Source organism: Onychomys torridus, chromosome 4, assembly GCF_903995425.1.
Source record: "Onychomys torridus chromosome 4, mOncTor1.1, whole genome shotgun sequence".
NCBI classification, from domain to species: Eukaryota; Metazoa; Chordata; class Mammalia; order Rodentia; family Cricetidae; genus Onychomys; species Onychomys torridus.
In genome coordinates this window covers 147,373,445-147,389,632 of record NC_050446.1, presented here as the reverse complement: position 1 = coordinate 147,389,632, position 16,188 = coordinate 147,373,445, and the positions used below count along the sequence as shown (strand labels likewise).

General features: G+C 44.9%; 1 protein-coding gene across 2 annotated transcripts in view; it reads right to left on the bottom strand.

Moving 5' to 3' along the window:
• The window catches only part of Ralgapa2 (Ral GTPase activating protein catalytic subunit alpha 2), a 277,458-nt gene extending 261,972 nt beyond the window's left edge, over positions 1-15,486 (bottom strand). For both annotated transcript variants that reach the window (XM_036184593.1, XM_036184594.1), the window contains exon 1: positions 15,220-15,486. In XM_036184593.1, coding sequence (XP_036040486.1) covers positions 15,220-15,325 — 106 coding nt within the window. In that variant the 5' untranslated portion in view covers positions 15,326-15,486. The remainder of the gene's footprint in view (positions 1-15,219) is intronic.
• Positions 15,487-16,188: the final 702 nt, after the last annotated feature.

Below are 16,188 nucleotides of genomic sequence, written 5' to 3'. Positions count from 1 at the left end.
GCCCTCAGGCAGAAGAGTAGGCACTGACCATTAAGCTGCTCTCCAAAGGAGGCAAGCATTTATGGATTTGCTGGGGTGGACTAACATTTCCTCTGGAGGATCACAGGGGCTTAAGCTACTGCAGCCGCTGAAAGCATACTTGTGGTTTTAATGAGAATGGCCACCACAGGGTCATATATTTGAATGCATGGTTCCTAGTTGGTGGGACTGTTTTGGGGAGGAGTAGGTGTGGCCTTGCTGGAGGAGGCATGTCATTGGGGGTGGGCTCTGAGGTTTCAAAGGCCTAGTTTGCCTACCTCCAACTTGCAGACAAAAAGTAAACTCTCGCCAGGCGTTGGTGGCGCACGCCTTTAATCCCAGCACTTGGGAGGCAGGGGCAGGCGGATCTCTGTGAGTTCAAGGCCAGCCTGGTCTACCAAGCGAGTTCCAGGAAAGCCGCAAAGCTACACAGAGAAACCCTGTCTCAAAAAACCAAAAAAAAAAGTAAGCTCTCAGCTACTGCTCTAGTGTCTTCTGTGATGCCCCTGCCAGGATGGCCATGAGCCTACCCTCTGAAATTGTAAGCAAGCCCCCAATAAAATGCTTAAGTTGCTTTAGTCATGGTATCCCTTCACAGCCACAGAACAGTAACTACAATACATACAAAGGTGGACAAAGACAACACACGCCGCGCTTTCAGTAGTTAGCTAGCTTAGGGCCCAGGAACTTCTGTCTCTGTCTCCATTTAAGCCCTGTCTTAACCACAGCCACACATCTGAGAAAAACCCAAGGCTCAGTGACACTGGCTCCTAATACAGTTACTGCTAAAGCAGAGGTCAAAGTTTGGCTGGACCCCTGCAATGACCTCCCTGCAGTGACTGCTGCCTTTTGTCAACATTTAGATAGCTGTGTCATCACTACTCTGACCCATAAACATTTCCTGGGCTCGGTCTTTCTCAGCTACTGGCCTGCCCCCCTTTCCATCCACATCTACAGTGCTTTCTAGTGTGCCTGTCCTTTGCCTATTACTGGATTACTGGTTTAGTCCACCATGTGAGCTGCAGCACATGGCCCAGTGTACTGTAGCTTCCCTGCTCTATGGGCCACACTGTTCCTAGCCTGTATCCTCATCATGGTCCTACAGAGAAAGGAAGGACACAAACTGTGTGTCCCCATCTTCCTCCACAAGTATGTATACCACAGCTTCTACAGCACTCAGCTGTCCAACACCGTTCCTTACCCTCTTCTCTTTTGTCTCTAGCCACTGCCATCGGGACAAAGGATTTGACTCCTCATGAAGTAAACTGTGGTGGTTTGACTGAGATTCCCCGCCCCCCATATTCTCGGGCATTTGAATACTTGGTCCCTAGTTGTTAAGCCTGTTTGGAAAAGCTTGGGAAGTCTGTCCTTGCTGGGAAAAATTCATCACTCGGGGTGGGCTTCCAGGTTTCTAAAGCCATATGCTATTCCCAGTCCATGCTTCAGCTCTCAGCTTCCAGCTCCAGTCGTCACGCCTGCCTGCTGCTACTCTCCCCTGCCTTGATGGTCATGGACTCTTCTCCCTCTAGAACTGTAATCTCAGAATAAACCTTTCCTTCTCTAAGTTCCCATGGATATGGTGCTTTGTCACAGCAATAGAAAAATCACTAACAGATAAGCCAAAGAAAGTGTGTGGTCAGAAAGCCAGTGTCTGGGAGGTGACTCAAGCAGGTCTCCTACCCAAACAGGAACCAAAGCAATTCCTGACCTGAAATTCAGCTCCCTGTCCTTTGCCCCCTGGGGGTTCTTATCTTATCTCTCCCCACCCCACCTTGCCCCTGCTCCTTTGTCCATTGTTTTTTTTTTTTTTTTTTTTCTCTAACTCTGGGGACTCTGGTACAGCTCAAGACAGTTATGATTTGAACCCTTTGCACTTACTGTTCCCTAAAATAATAACTGAGGCATTCTCAACACAGGCCTTCATCAAAACACTCTAGAAAGTCTCTTCTGACCCCAATACCTAGACAGGCGCACGTGCACACACACACACACACACACACACACACACACACACACACACACACACACTTACCAAGATCCATTTTCCTATTAGCAATATCTGAAATTACACTATAGACTTGTTTGTTATTCACACACTGTGTGTCTCAGTAGAACAGGAATCCTCTGAGGGCCGGGCCTTGGCTTATGAATACTAGGCACTCACTCCATGGAATAACTTAAAAACCAATGGAGATCCTCTACTCTAGACAGACTTGGAGTGCTCAAATCTATTTCTTCAAAAGACAGTGTCTCACTTCCCTCAAATTAGGTAAATACTCCTTAAATATAACTTCCAAGTCTGAGGTAGAATTTACAGAATATCTAAGGATTTCTCATCAGTGATTGGGGACAAAAGTTAGTGAACTCTATGGTGAAATAGGCATGAAACAGGGACACTGCCAGTGCTGTCTTGAGCATGCATGTATAAAGGAGCTAGGCCTGAGGTTTCATCTCTAGGACAGAACAAATGATCAACCTAACTGTTCAGAACACCCTATTTCCCTCACCCAGTGCCTGGCACAGGAATGGGAAGTGACCCAGGTAAGGCCAATCAGCCAGGCTCTCGGGAGCTAAGTGGATCCCTGGGGAGCGGCTGAACTCTTCCCATGACTCACTAGCTCTGGAGCTGTGTCAGGCTGGCGAAGCCAGAGATCATCTCTCCTGTGCCTGGAGTTGTCTGAGAACAAAACAAAAGCACAGAAAATAAAAACAAACCCAGAACTGAGATGAGAAAAGATGAGAAAAGAGTGGTGTGAGCAGTGACTGCCTTGGACACCATTTACATGCCGGTGACAGCCTCTTCTAAGGCCAATGTCTCACCACATGGGTACTCAGTCCCTTCGCTCAGCTGATCCTGCTGTGTGCTTCTTGAACACAAAGGTGTTGGCTAGTATAAATGTGGAGCACATCTTTTGGTTGAAAATAAAGAAAAATGAAAAAACCCTGTCAGGCTAAACAGATAGTCACAAGTAGCAGCCAAGTGGCTGCTTAATGGCTACAGGGCTCCTTTGCCTGCTAATGTAAAAGTTTTGGAAGGCCAGGCATGGTGGTGCATGTCTTTAATCCCAGCACTCAAGAGGCAGAGACAGGAAGATCTCTGTGAGATGGGGGCCAGTCCAGTATAGTAGTTCCAGGACTACAGAGAGAGACCCTGTCTCAAAAAAGAGTTTCATAGCTAGAGGCAGTGGTTGTCAGCACTGCAAGAGTATTTAATGCCATCGAGCTAGTCACTTTAAAATGGCCAATTTTATGTGATATGAATTTCACTTCAACAACAAAATAAACAGGCAAACAATGTGGCAACAGATATCTTAACAGAATAAGCTTTAAATATCGCAAGTTTATTTCTTGGAGGAGGAAATTGGGCCAAATGATATATACATATTGAAGATCACTGATACATATTAATCTATTTTCTAGAAAGACAATACCAAACTATAGTCTTATCAAATGTATATTAGAGACCTCACATGTATGTTATTGGGGTGGGAGACAACAATTTTGATAATTGGTAGGTAAATAAATGGTAATACATTTAAGTTTATATATCTTAGATTATTAGTAAAACAAGACATTTAAAATATGGCTATAGCAGGGCTGGAGAGATGGCTCAGAGGTTAAGAGCACTGACTGCTCTTCCAGAGGTCCTGAGTTCAACTCCCAGCAACCACATGGTGGCTCACAACCATCTATAATGAGATCTGATGCCCTCTTCTGGCCTTAAAAAAAAAAAAAGATTTATTTATAGGGTTGGGGATTTAGCTCAGTGATAGAGCGCTTACCTAGCAAGCACAAGGCCCTGGGTTCGATCTTCAGCTCAAAAAAAGATATATACACACACACATATATACACACATACATATATGTATATGTATATATACATATATATATGTATATATGTGTGTGTATATATACATATATATGGCTATAGCTCATTTCTCTGGTTGTGACATATATTATAACTTTTCTCATTAATATGTAGTTTTTATGCACTTAAGATATAACTAATTCCCCTCTTACAAATTTGACATATTTTTCCAGTATGCTACTTACTTTTGATTTCAGTTGAGGGTGATCTATTTGTATAAGTGTTCATTTTAAAAGCACAAGAAAGAGATGGGAATATTCTTTCCAAAATAAATATTTGCAATATGATACATAAAGACACATGCTGGAGAAGCTATGCAGACATTCTGCCTCCACTTCAAGTTCAGAGTTCTGTGTAAACTCTAGTACATCAGGCCTAACTGGTCCAAACACACCCTCATCTTATCAGATAAAGTCCACAGAAGACAGAGGTTTATGCCGCAAATACAAGCAGACAGAAATAAACTAATTTACTCCCTAAAAGCATTTTCTTCCATTCTCTCTGTACCGGTTGAAAATGCTATCAATTATTCAATTATTTCACTGTAAAGAAATGTTTTTTCTCTCTAGCTAGAAAAGGTCCTTGGTGGCAAGGGAAGAGTCAGTTTTGAGTTTTGCAAATTTAAAATCTGACAATAATACTTCTTCAATTTTGCTGCCATGAATGAACATCATCCAAGGCATTCCTCACTAGCCGTCATCATGGTTTACTCACATGGATTATTTGTCCCCTTTGTCCAAAGAAACACCCCTTTCTTCTGTCTACTCTCTTGGGCACCAGGGCCTGGTATGATGATAAATGCACCAATGCCAGGGGACATTAAAGCACTGTTCTGGAAGAACAATCATCCTCAGCTCACAGTCTTAAGTAATATGTGCTGGAATCTTCTCACTAGTAAAAAGGATCTTTAGGTCAGGAAGGCTCTCAAAGTGTTTAAAATATCCACAAAGATGGCTAGATACCTCCCAACTCAAATCTATATGTTCTGACATTATTACCTGTTCCTGTTTAAACTCACTTCTCAAGACTTAACAGCACAAACCCTGGCCTCCCTAATGCTGCACACATTGCCTGCCACAGAGCTATGATGGACACACAGCTGCTAAATGAACAGGGGACTCTAGAGCCATCTGCCTTAGGTTCAGACACCTCTGGTTACATAGCTTTAGAGAGGGTTCTTATCCTCTCTATATTTTATCTACATCATGTCTCAATTTCATTTGGGAGCATTAAATGAGTTAATATGCATAAAAGCATGGCAGTACTTGAGAATATAGAGTGCACAATTAATATTATTCTTTTTTATATTTAATGCTTTAAACTTATTTTTATTCCATTTAATTATTGAGGGGTGTATAAACATGACTGCTGGTACCCCACAGAAGCCAGAGATATGAGATCTGCCTGATCTGGAGTTACAGGAGGTTGGGAGCTAAGTAACATATGTTCTGGGAATTGAACTCTGGTCCTCTACAAAAGTAGTACATGCTTGTAACTGATGAACCATCTCTCCACCTAAGCAGTACTATCCTAAATAAAAAAGTATGTTACCAAGAGGCACAAAGATGAGCAAGACGCTGCTTTGTTTGCCATAAGCTGTCATTTAGTGGGAAGATGAGGTAGGACACAAGAAGCACACGTGATACAAAAGAAAATGCATAAATGTCCAATGAGAAGTAAAACATGCTGTAGGAATTCTGCAGAAAGATAATTTCAGGAGAAGAGGACAAGACAGTTTATGTGAGTATGTACACACGCATGTGTGCGTGTGCACGTTTGTGTGTGTGTGTGTGTGTGTGTGTGTGTGTGCATGTTTGTGTGTGTGTGTGTGTACATGTGCATGCATCCTGGCCCAGGAGCATTTTAGACAGCAGGATGGAAAACACTTGACAGGGTAAGAGAAGGTTCTTGTTTCCCTGAAAAGCAGACAGAGTTAAACACATGTGCGACTGACTGGGGGGAATCCCTGGGAGACAAGGGGGACCTAGGGAAGGCATAGAGAGGCTTCAGACTATAGCAGATCTGAGCCCTGGGAGAGAGTAAAGGACAAGACTGAGTATGGTGGCCTGCAACAAAGTTCCAAAAGGTCTTGGCCAGAGTAAAGGGACCTCAAGACAAGACTGTCTTCTGGGTACATCTGGGTCTCTAAAAAGAAGCTGGCTTTGTTACTCAGCTGGGAGGAGGCTAAGGGAAGTCTTGCTTTGGAAGAGACTGGTGGATCCAGGGGGCTGCCAGTCAGTCACACTGTATGCAGCAGAAGACCCCACATTCTCAGGGCTCCTACAGTAGGCCACAAGTAATGTTACTGTGTGTCCTTAGCAAAACGGTCTCTGTTCAACGCACATGTAGAGCAGAAATCTTAAAATCAAACAGAAGAACCAATTGGTGAGCTCCTTGATTTTATCAAAATAGCATTTCTTTTAACTAAACCACAACTCTAATAGCAAAATCAAAGTATATGTTTACTGTTGGAGACTCCAAGGACTTTAAGTGATGTTCAGTATCTTCCAAATGGAAGCATAGCAAGGACACAAAGGGTCACAGCACCTCTGGAAGACAAATATTTTAAGATACAATTTCTGAATTTCATTTAATTCTCAATCACCAGGCTCTGATAACAGATCCCTCACCTGAAAAGCTGTTTGAACTGATAGATCTGGGAAGCTGACACGAGGTAAAGATAGCTTGCCCTGCAGAGTACCTAAAATATAGTCACAATCTGACACTCACTAGGCTTTGCTCATGATTAGTAAGAGCTGCTGACTTGAAGTGGCACTCTGATTGGCTGGAGAGCATGAGGAAAAGCTTTGAACAAGGATAAAATGCTACCTGAACAGACCTGTCAATGCTGTGGGGTTACAGCTTCCATGAGGTTAAGTCACACAGAAGGCACAGAGGAGAGAAGCACAGTGACCCTTGCTTACCACAGTCACAGCCTGCAGAGCTCACCTCCCACAGTGCAGTCCCACCTCATCCCCACCCCAGAGCACGTGGGCAGAGAGGCAGAGCTGGCAATGTGACATCTGCTCTGCTAAACCAGGCTTATGTTACACAGCTCTTCCCCCTTCTGGCTAAATGCCTTTTCACTCCAGAAAAAGAACAGAAGCAAGCCTTACATGTCGCCGAATTTCCTTATTTTGAAAGGATACGTGGCCCCCGAGAGGGCGTGTGACATTCCAAGTTCCTATCACCACACCAACAAGAAAGCTGGCTCCAGCAGATGTCACCACTGACCTCCAGAGAGAGGGGATGGCATGAGAGCTCCCTCCGCATCTCTGTCATTCAGCACTCCATTTCTGCTCCCTTTACTAGTCTTCCAGTGCAGAGGCATCCTCCGCTACCCACCCCACTCTGGGGTGTTTGTGTGTATATGTGTGTTGTATGTATGTATGTATGTATGTATGTATGTATGTATATGTATGCATGTGTGCACAGGTATGCCTGTGCACTTGCTTGGCAGCCAGAGGAGAATGCTGGGTGTCCTACCACTCTAAGACTTTCCTTATTCCCTTGAGAGAGGGTCTCTCACTGAACATGGAGCTGTGCTGGTAGCCTGCAATCCCAGGGATTCCCCTGTTTCTGCTCCACCCGGAGCTAGGGGCCTCTTCCATGGATGCTAGGATTTAAAGTCAGGTCCTTATGGTTTGGTCAACCAGTGTTCTTAGAGGCTGAGGGATCTCTCCAGCCCGCCCCTCCCCAATCCCACTGCAGATCACACCCTTCTTATTAAATCCTCTTATTATCAACTCAAATTCCGCTGGTTCTTAAAAATACTAAAAATCCGTACCACCCCCCATGCCCACTCTCAGTCTGGACGCCTCTTACTAGCACGTGACCCCCTATGCCCACTCTCAGTCTGGACGCCTCTTACTAGCACGTGCCCGGCACCTGTTTGGGTCTAAGGCCCAGACAGGCCCTTAGCTAACTAAAGCACAAGCAGGATGAGACCAATTCCGGCAGCTCAAGGGTAGAGCTGACACAGACAGGCCGGACCCTATAGCTCACATAGGGTCTACAGCACTCCCTCAGTACCCATCTCTGCAGGCTTCCCCTCTGAGTACCGGGTTCATTTTGGGGCCTATGCTTTCCATCCAGTGGAAAGATGATGACCAGGTACCTCCTCAGAGCTTACACTGCAATGGACAGGGACTGCTTTTCTCCTGGCATCTATGCTTCCAAGATCAGAAGAGGCTGGGACTTCCGGACCCTTCCTTAAAAAAACACATCCTCCTTTTCTGCTTCAAACACGTCCCTGGGTTCCCACCTTCTACCTATACCCAGTCAAAAGCCACTGTATGCTTAATTCCTTGGTGCCTTGCAGAATTGTCTCTGTAAAGTTCTGTTCTCTGCCAATGTCCTATCTACTCCTTATCAACCAAGCAAAGTCCTTTATCTATTATTCATACCCCAACTCAGTCCTGACCTTCCTCGGTAAGCACTCCAGACACCTTCAGAAGGCTTGCTGTAATTCTGCCTGAACTGTGACCACCTCCATAGCTCCTTCCCACTGCACTGTGTGGCTCAAAGCCCTGTGTAGAAATTAATTAACATCTGCTTCTCCAACTGAACCCTAAACCTTGACTTTACACCGTCTGAATACAGCACACATATACCCAAATATACAAAATGAAATTCCCAATTGAATTTTTTTTTCTTTTTCCATACAAGGTTTCTTTGTGTAGCTCTACCTTTCCTAGAACTAGCTCTCTGTAGACTAAGCTGGCCTCAAACTCATAAAGATCACTTGACTCTCTACCTTTGGAGTGATGGGATTAAAGGCATGCACCACCACTTCCCAGCCCCAAATTGAAGTTTTGGTTTTTTGGGTTTTGTTTTGTTTTGTTTTTTTGAGACAGGGTTTCTCTGTAGCTTTGGAGCCTGTCTTGGACTAGCTCTGTAGACCAGGATAGTCTCGGAACTCAAAGAGATCCACCTGCCTCTGCCTTCCGAGTGCTGGGATTACAGGCGTGCACCACCACTGCCCGGCTTGAAGTTTTAGAATCTCAAGGATAAGAAACTTGACAAGTAACTGTTTGCTACATTTACATATTAATTGGGTTTTTTTGTTTGTTTGTTTGTTTGTTTAGCTGAGGATCGAACCCATGGCCTTGTCTTAATTTAGTAGTATAGTGATTTTTTTCTTTTAGAAAAAATTTAAGGCCAGGAGTGGTGGCACAGGACTTTAATCCCAGCACTCTGGAGGCAGAGGCAAAAGGATCTCTTCGAATTGGAGACCAGCCTAGTCTACAGAACAAGTTCTAGGACAGCCAGGGCAGTTATACAGAGAAACTCTGTCTCAAAAAAATAAAAGAAAGAAAGGAAGGAAGGAAGGAAGGAAGGAAGGAAGGAAGGAAGGAAGAGAGAGAGAGATTGATTTAAGGTTTAAATGGAATCAATTGCTATTTTAAAAACCAACTTAAAAAAAAAAAACAAAAAACAAAAAACAAAAAACAAAAAAAAAAAAAACCTGAGCCAGGCATCGGTGGTTCACATCTTTAATCCCAGCACTCGAGAGGCAGAGTCAGGTGGATCTCTGTGAGTTTGAGGCCAGCCTGGGCTACAGAGTGAGATCCAGAACAGGCACCAAAACAACACAGAGAAAACTGGGGGGGGGGGGGGGGGGGGGGGGGGGAATACACAGTTTGCTACAGTTGTACCTGTTGTACTCAGCTTGGAGACCAAAGATCAATATTGTAAATAACTTCAAGAAGTACTTATGCTTGCCCAGGAGTAAAGTGCTTATCAACAAAACAAAAATCCAAATTATAAATATTTATAGGAAAGTATTCTGGGCCTTTCTCAGAACAGGTATTGGAAAGCAATCCTTCTCAGTTATCACACACAGAGCATCTCAGTTCAGACAGTGGCCTTGGGCTCATCTTTCTCAAGTCTAGACAACCTCAATCCTAGAGGCAGGGATCATACAAGTGTACAAAGTTCATTTTACATTCCAGAGGTTGCAGATACAACGGAACAGTGATGGACAAAAAGACAAGCAATGGGAACATTATGGCAAAGTCATTTTGCACTAACTTGGCCAACTTCAAGAAATTCAAATAGGCCTGCTATGACCTGAAATCACAGTCCCCAGCCTTTTCTAGTTCGAGAATTGCTATTGGAGCACAGATCTCACCACCTGCCAAGCCTGGACACAGAACCCATGAACCGAATGAGAAAGCATGGAAGGAGCCTTTTTTATCTTCTGCCCTGCTCAAGTCTCATAGGATCTTCCAGATCTCTCTGGAACAGACCAGAGAGAGAGTCACAAACGTCACACAATTTTTGCAAGACAGGCAAAACTGCTGGGTTTTGTTTATGTATTAACATTCACTCTGGTGGGTAAATATTTTTTGTGATGCATAAATATCCTTTTGAATCAGATAACTAGCAGAAGCACAACATTAGCTTGCTTTTCCTTTTTGTACTTTTTATTTTGAGTACATCTCACTCAATTGCTCAGGCTGGCCTTGAACTCACCTTGTGGCCCAAATAGCCCTTCAACTTTCAGTCTTCCTGTCTCAGTCTCCAGAGTAACTTGAATTAAAGGCTTCTATCACCAGGCTGGAAGCTTTGTGAATATGAATATGAGCTATCAGCTGGGAGACAAAGAGTTAGCTTTCCTGAGCCTCCGTTTCCCTGATGTAGGTTGAAGTGGGAGCACGACCTTCATCATAGTTGTGGGGAGGGTCGATGAGTTCGTCATAAAAAGGATCATATCATTGCCTGCTATCCTCTCATTGAGTTCCTGACCCCACATACCACAATCTCGTCCCAGACATTGCGCCTGGACCTTCCTTTTCTCACACTCAACTTGTAGTACACCAAACTTGCCACACCCCATCATTAGCTAGGACCCCTCCCACCTCACCAGCTCTATCCAGGATACTCCCAAGATCCCAAATGCCCATCACCAATTATCAAACTATAAAAAGGGGTGTGCTGCTAAGGAAAAAACACCAGATGGTTTGAGAGGTATTACTACTATAAGAGGGAAGGAGGAGGGAAGGGAGGGAGGAGGGGAGGAGGGAGAAAAGGAAAAGCTAAGCATGGTGGCACACACACCTGTAATCCCAGAACTCACCAGGGAAAGAAAAGAAGATGGAGAGTTTGAAGCCAGCCTAGGCTACTGGATTATGGTGCACAGTGCTCACAGGTGTTTGGAATGGAAAAGGAGACGGACAAAACATGAAGGATACTAGTAACTAAATACAGATAAGGAGTTGGGGAGTGGCTCAGTGGGTAAGAGCACTTGCTACAAGAGTATGCAGGACACCGGTTCAAATCCCCAGCACCCATGGTTGCACACACACCTCCAACTCATGCTGGTGACTGTAGAGAGTGGAGAGACAAAGGACCTGTGGGGCTTTCTGGCCACCAGACTAGCTCCAGGTTCACTGAGAGCCTGTCTTGAGCTCAGTGGAGAAGTGAGTGTGACCAGAGGACCTGATGTCCTCCTCAGATCTGCGTGTGCATGCACACACACAGAAGTGTGCATATGCTACACACATGTAACACAGAAAACACACAATAAATGAGTAAACAGCAACATCTAAAACTATAAGTGAATCTGCCCCCTATTTAAAGCAAGAAGAAATATAACGCTCTGTCAATGTACAGAACACTTGTAAGGTACTGTTTTCTCGGGGGCCAATCTGAGGTCCAGGTGCTAGCTCTGATTTGACCTGAATGTCACAGCCTCTGATACCAAATTACTTCCTATTAATCACTCTTTAAGCAGCCCACACTGCACTTGAACTATCACTAGTTCTGCCACCCTGGCCTTCCTCTTCCAACAATCCATTGTCTGCCTGTTCCCCATGCCACAGCCCTTTCAGGAAACCCTTGTCTCCAGGCTCTCCCCTCCTGATCCATTCTTCTGGTGTCCCAGGTAGATGGGCAGTTCTCAAGTCTTATCTATTGGCCTGGTGGAAAGTCTCCACAAAGACTCCTACCTTACTAGTGAAATGTGGCTAGTAAGGACAAATACGTGCTCTTACTGTATAATATATACTGGATTTCAAGTAATTCACATGAAAAAAGTGCTGTAAAACTATTCGTTAATCTTTACTATTACCTGATGATATAATACATTAGGTTAAATAAAATACATTAAAATTAATTTCACATACTTCTTTTGTGTCATAAATGTGGTTACAAGAAAATTTAAAATTATATATGCCTTACATTTTTTTTTTTTGGTTTTTTGAGATAGGATCTTGCTATGTAGAACTGACTGACAGAGAACTTGCTATGCAACCCAGACTGATCTCAAATGAACAATAATCCTCCTGCCTTAACCTCCCAAAGACTGGGATTACTTGTTAGCTGGAGCAATACAGTAATGCACAGGAGTTGTAGGAGGTGGGGAGAGTGGTGATTTGTTTGGCTTACTCAGTTACTTTCCCAACGATAATTTAAACAGCATAAGGAGAACCGAAGTCAACTCCTTGTTCATCCCACTGATACATGCAAACATCTAAAACACAGCCCTACAAGGGCTGATCTAAAACATACAGTCAGGACTCAGCAAGTCATCTGAAGTACGGGCTACTTTTTATGACAGGAGAGTAAGGCCATTATCATTATCTAATAAAAAAGAAAGGTGGAGAAAATGCCTCTTAAAATAAGTGTCCTATTAATGGTGGAAAGAAAGTAATAAAGAAGAATCTGGTGAATGCCTGCTCCAAGCCCAAGTCATTACATGTTGTACTCACACCCTTACCATACCCATTAGACAGAGTAACAAAGCTGAAGTTCAAGGGTGAGCTAAGTAACAGCCCAAGAAGTGGCAGCGACAGGCTGCAAACCCAGGTCCTTATATGTGAAAAACTAGCAGTTCTGTTTCACTTGAAGATGCACACACGAAAAGCGGGAGTTTAAGTGCATACATAATATGCACTACTAGTTAAATTCATTCCCTTCAGCACCTTCACACTGACTTCATTCCTGTCTTTCTTAAAAGTAGTAAATAGATAAGATATTTGATGCTGTGGGAATTAATACTTTAATGCACTAGTTTTCTTTAAAGTCTTCTAATTACAGTTGTAAAGCAAAAGTTTACACTAACTATTATGGCTAGAACTCCTCAAATTTTATTTTAAAAAAATTGAGCCCCTATAGTTAATGATCACAGTAACACATAAAGAAAACTTGGCCATCATCAACAACAAAAGTATTCCTAGTGAAATATCAAAGAACTCTGTTACAAGCGGAATTTTAAACACAGATTTTATCTTGAGTGATAATAAAGCTGGGGTTTTTTTGGTTTTTTTTTTTTTTTTCCACATTAAGATGATTCAGGCTGCAGACTTGGCTCAGAGGTTAAGAGCACCTGCTGCTTTTGTACTGAGTTTAGCTCCCAGTACTCACCTCAGGGCAATTCACAATCATGTGTAACTCCAGCCCCAGGGGAACTATCTACTGGCCTCAGCGGTTACTGTACTCACTAGAACAAACCCAACACACACACACACACACACACACACACAGCCTATTCCTGCCACTTGCAGCTGAAATGAGACACACACCTTAGAGGAGACACTCAGACTCGAAAAGTATCCACTTTCCCAGAATCGTAACAAGGACAGCATATCTCTAAGAAACTAGTCTGATCTAGGTTTCCTGACTTTATAAAATGTAGCCAACTTAATCTTGGGCTTCTAAGTCAGAACAATGGCTTAAATTCTTTAGCACAGAAAAGGTTCCAAAGTATCAAATGCTTTAAAATACTGTTCAATCCACCTTTATCAAAAATGCCCCTGCAGCATGAGTTAATCAGATGCTAAGGAGCCAACAAAAGCACTTGTGTGCCTGGGCATTTCACTACAGGAAGGAGAAAGTTCAACTTAGCAAGAACACCACATTTTGCTTTCCAGAGTCCAGAAACTAATCCTTCCAACAATAGCTGATTTACATTCACCATAAACCCAACACATGAAGTGGAATCTCCAGGAATCTGAGACAATAAGCAACTTCATTTGGCAAAATCTGGTGAGTTGTGTTTTTTTTTTTTTTTTTTGGTGGGGGGTGGGGGGGGGGGAGGTGGGGGGAGTGGGGATGGGGGGGATAGGGGGGTGGGGGTGGGAGGGGTTGGGGTAGTTTCTGTGATGGTGGTAGTCATAGTTTTAAGTTTTAGATTTGTTAGTTCATTGGTTGGCTGGTTGACTGGCCTGTCCACCCAGAGATAGTTTACATAATAGAAATAGAAATAATTAGCAACTCTTAATCTCATTAACAAGATGCTTAAAATTCTCACCTACAAAGTGAATTCTTTAAGCTCTACTTTCTCAAGTGACAGATGCTCTAAAACTGGGTTTTAAATTTTATTATTATTGTTATTGTTGTGGAAATACATGTCAAATACATGTGGAAGAACATGTCTTTTCCTTGGCCCCCAAATACAGACAAGTCTGTCCATAGACCGGCAAAGATGTTTCTAGCTTGAACAAAAATTAAGACAGACAGAACTAGAACCACATAATACATAGTCTAGCCAAGCTACACATCACCGGCAGCAGGAAACCTTGTGGACACTTCACACCCACAGGGGTGAGCTTTCAAGTCTTTACAGGTCATTTCCAGGTCCACTAACCCTGCAGGCCATAAAAAAGGGAAGGCGGCAGGGAGAAATGGTTGTCATTCTGGTTATAAAGGAGAAGCAGCCTCCCTAAGCCCAAGAAAGCCTGGGTTCCTCTGAGCTAAGCTCCCTTCACACCAAGAACTCTATCAGCCCGACTCTCCCCAGCTCCAAAAGAATTAAATTTAAAAGGGAGGACAGGAGAGAAGAAAAGACATCTAAAACTGTCCTGGGATCACTTGGAATCAGTCTATCTGAAGTCTCACACTCAAATATAATAATAACATTTTAAAAGGAGACTGGGTGAGAGAGATGGCAGTTCAACTAAGTCTGTGATGGGAACACTTGAGGTCTTGGTCTAACCCAAGTTGTCAAAATTTTAAATTTTAAAAATGGGAGGAGGAGATGGCAGAGGTGTGTGTGTTCTCGCCCGCTCCATTTGTGCTGGGTTTATTTCCTGGAGAGGACAGGGTATAGTTACCTCTGTGCCTGGCTCGAGGTTACCCGAGGCTAGGCGCCCAAATGAGAATCTTGGCTAAGTTTACACTTAGGGCGACAGGGCAGCGCCCAGGGCTAGCCTACCGTCTTCAGGAACAATGCCTCAAGTGTCCCGATCTGGGCTAGCAGGGGTCCTGTGTGCACCATCCCCAGCCCCCTGCATCACTCGGACCTGAGAGCCCGCCAGGCCCACGCCACGGGTGGGACCCGATCCTCCGGCAGGTGGCCCCGACCACACAGCCCACGCCCCGCGCCTCACCCAGCAGCGCCCGCAGGTGCTTCAGGCGGGTCAGCACGTCCTTCTTGGGGTCCAGCACCTTCTGCGTGGACTTTTTCACATCCCCGTGGCTCCTTCGGGAAAACATCCCGCCGCGGGAAGCCCGGGCCCCGCCGGCGGGGCAGGAGGCGCCTGCGCCGCACGAGTCACTGCATAGGGTCGCGGCGGGCGCGTGTCGCTCCGGCCACTAGCCGCCCCCCTCCCGGCCGCCGCGCCGGCTCTGCTTCAGCGGAGGCTCCAGGAAGGAGGGGCGGGCCGAACGACCAGGGGCGGGGCAGGAAGGCGGCGTCGACGCGAAAGCCTCGGCCCCGCCCCACGGGAGCCTCCGGCCCGCCCCTCCGGCACGACGCACGCTCGCATCCCAATCCCTCCACACACGCGCCCGGCGCTGAGACCTCGCGGGGACGCGCACCCAGTTCCGAGTTTGCGCTGTGACTTCCAATCAGATTGCGGTGTCTTCCACCCGGCTACGAGCGCGTGGTCCCGCCCATCTGTGGGCCGCAAGTGGTCCCGGGAAATGTAGTTCCCAGCAGACCAGGCAGTGCGACCTCTTTTCAGAGTCCTAGAGGTGCTGGACCCTGCCATTGAAAGGCTCCGCTTCCCTTCCCTCTACTGTGTCCCTGCACACCCACCTCATTTCCTCTACCCTTCTCTCTCTCTCCTCTCTCTCAAAACAAGACAAAAACAGTAAGAAAAGTTGTAGGACTTACAAGATTTGAACTATTTCTATGTTTCTGGATTCACAGTAAGGAGGAAGACAAAGTCCTTGTGGCCATACCAAAATTGGATCTGTCATTTCACACCAAAGTAAATGGCTTTGGCAGCAGAAAAGGGTGCGCTGGAGCTCAGTGAGGAGTCCAACCAGTCCCCCAAGGCACCTGGAACCCAACCTCAAGCGCGAGGTCTGGAGGTCAGTCTTGCCTCTTGCTTTGTGGAAAGTGCATGCTCCTG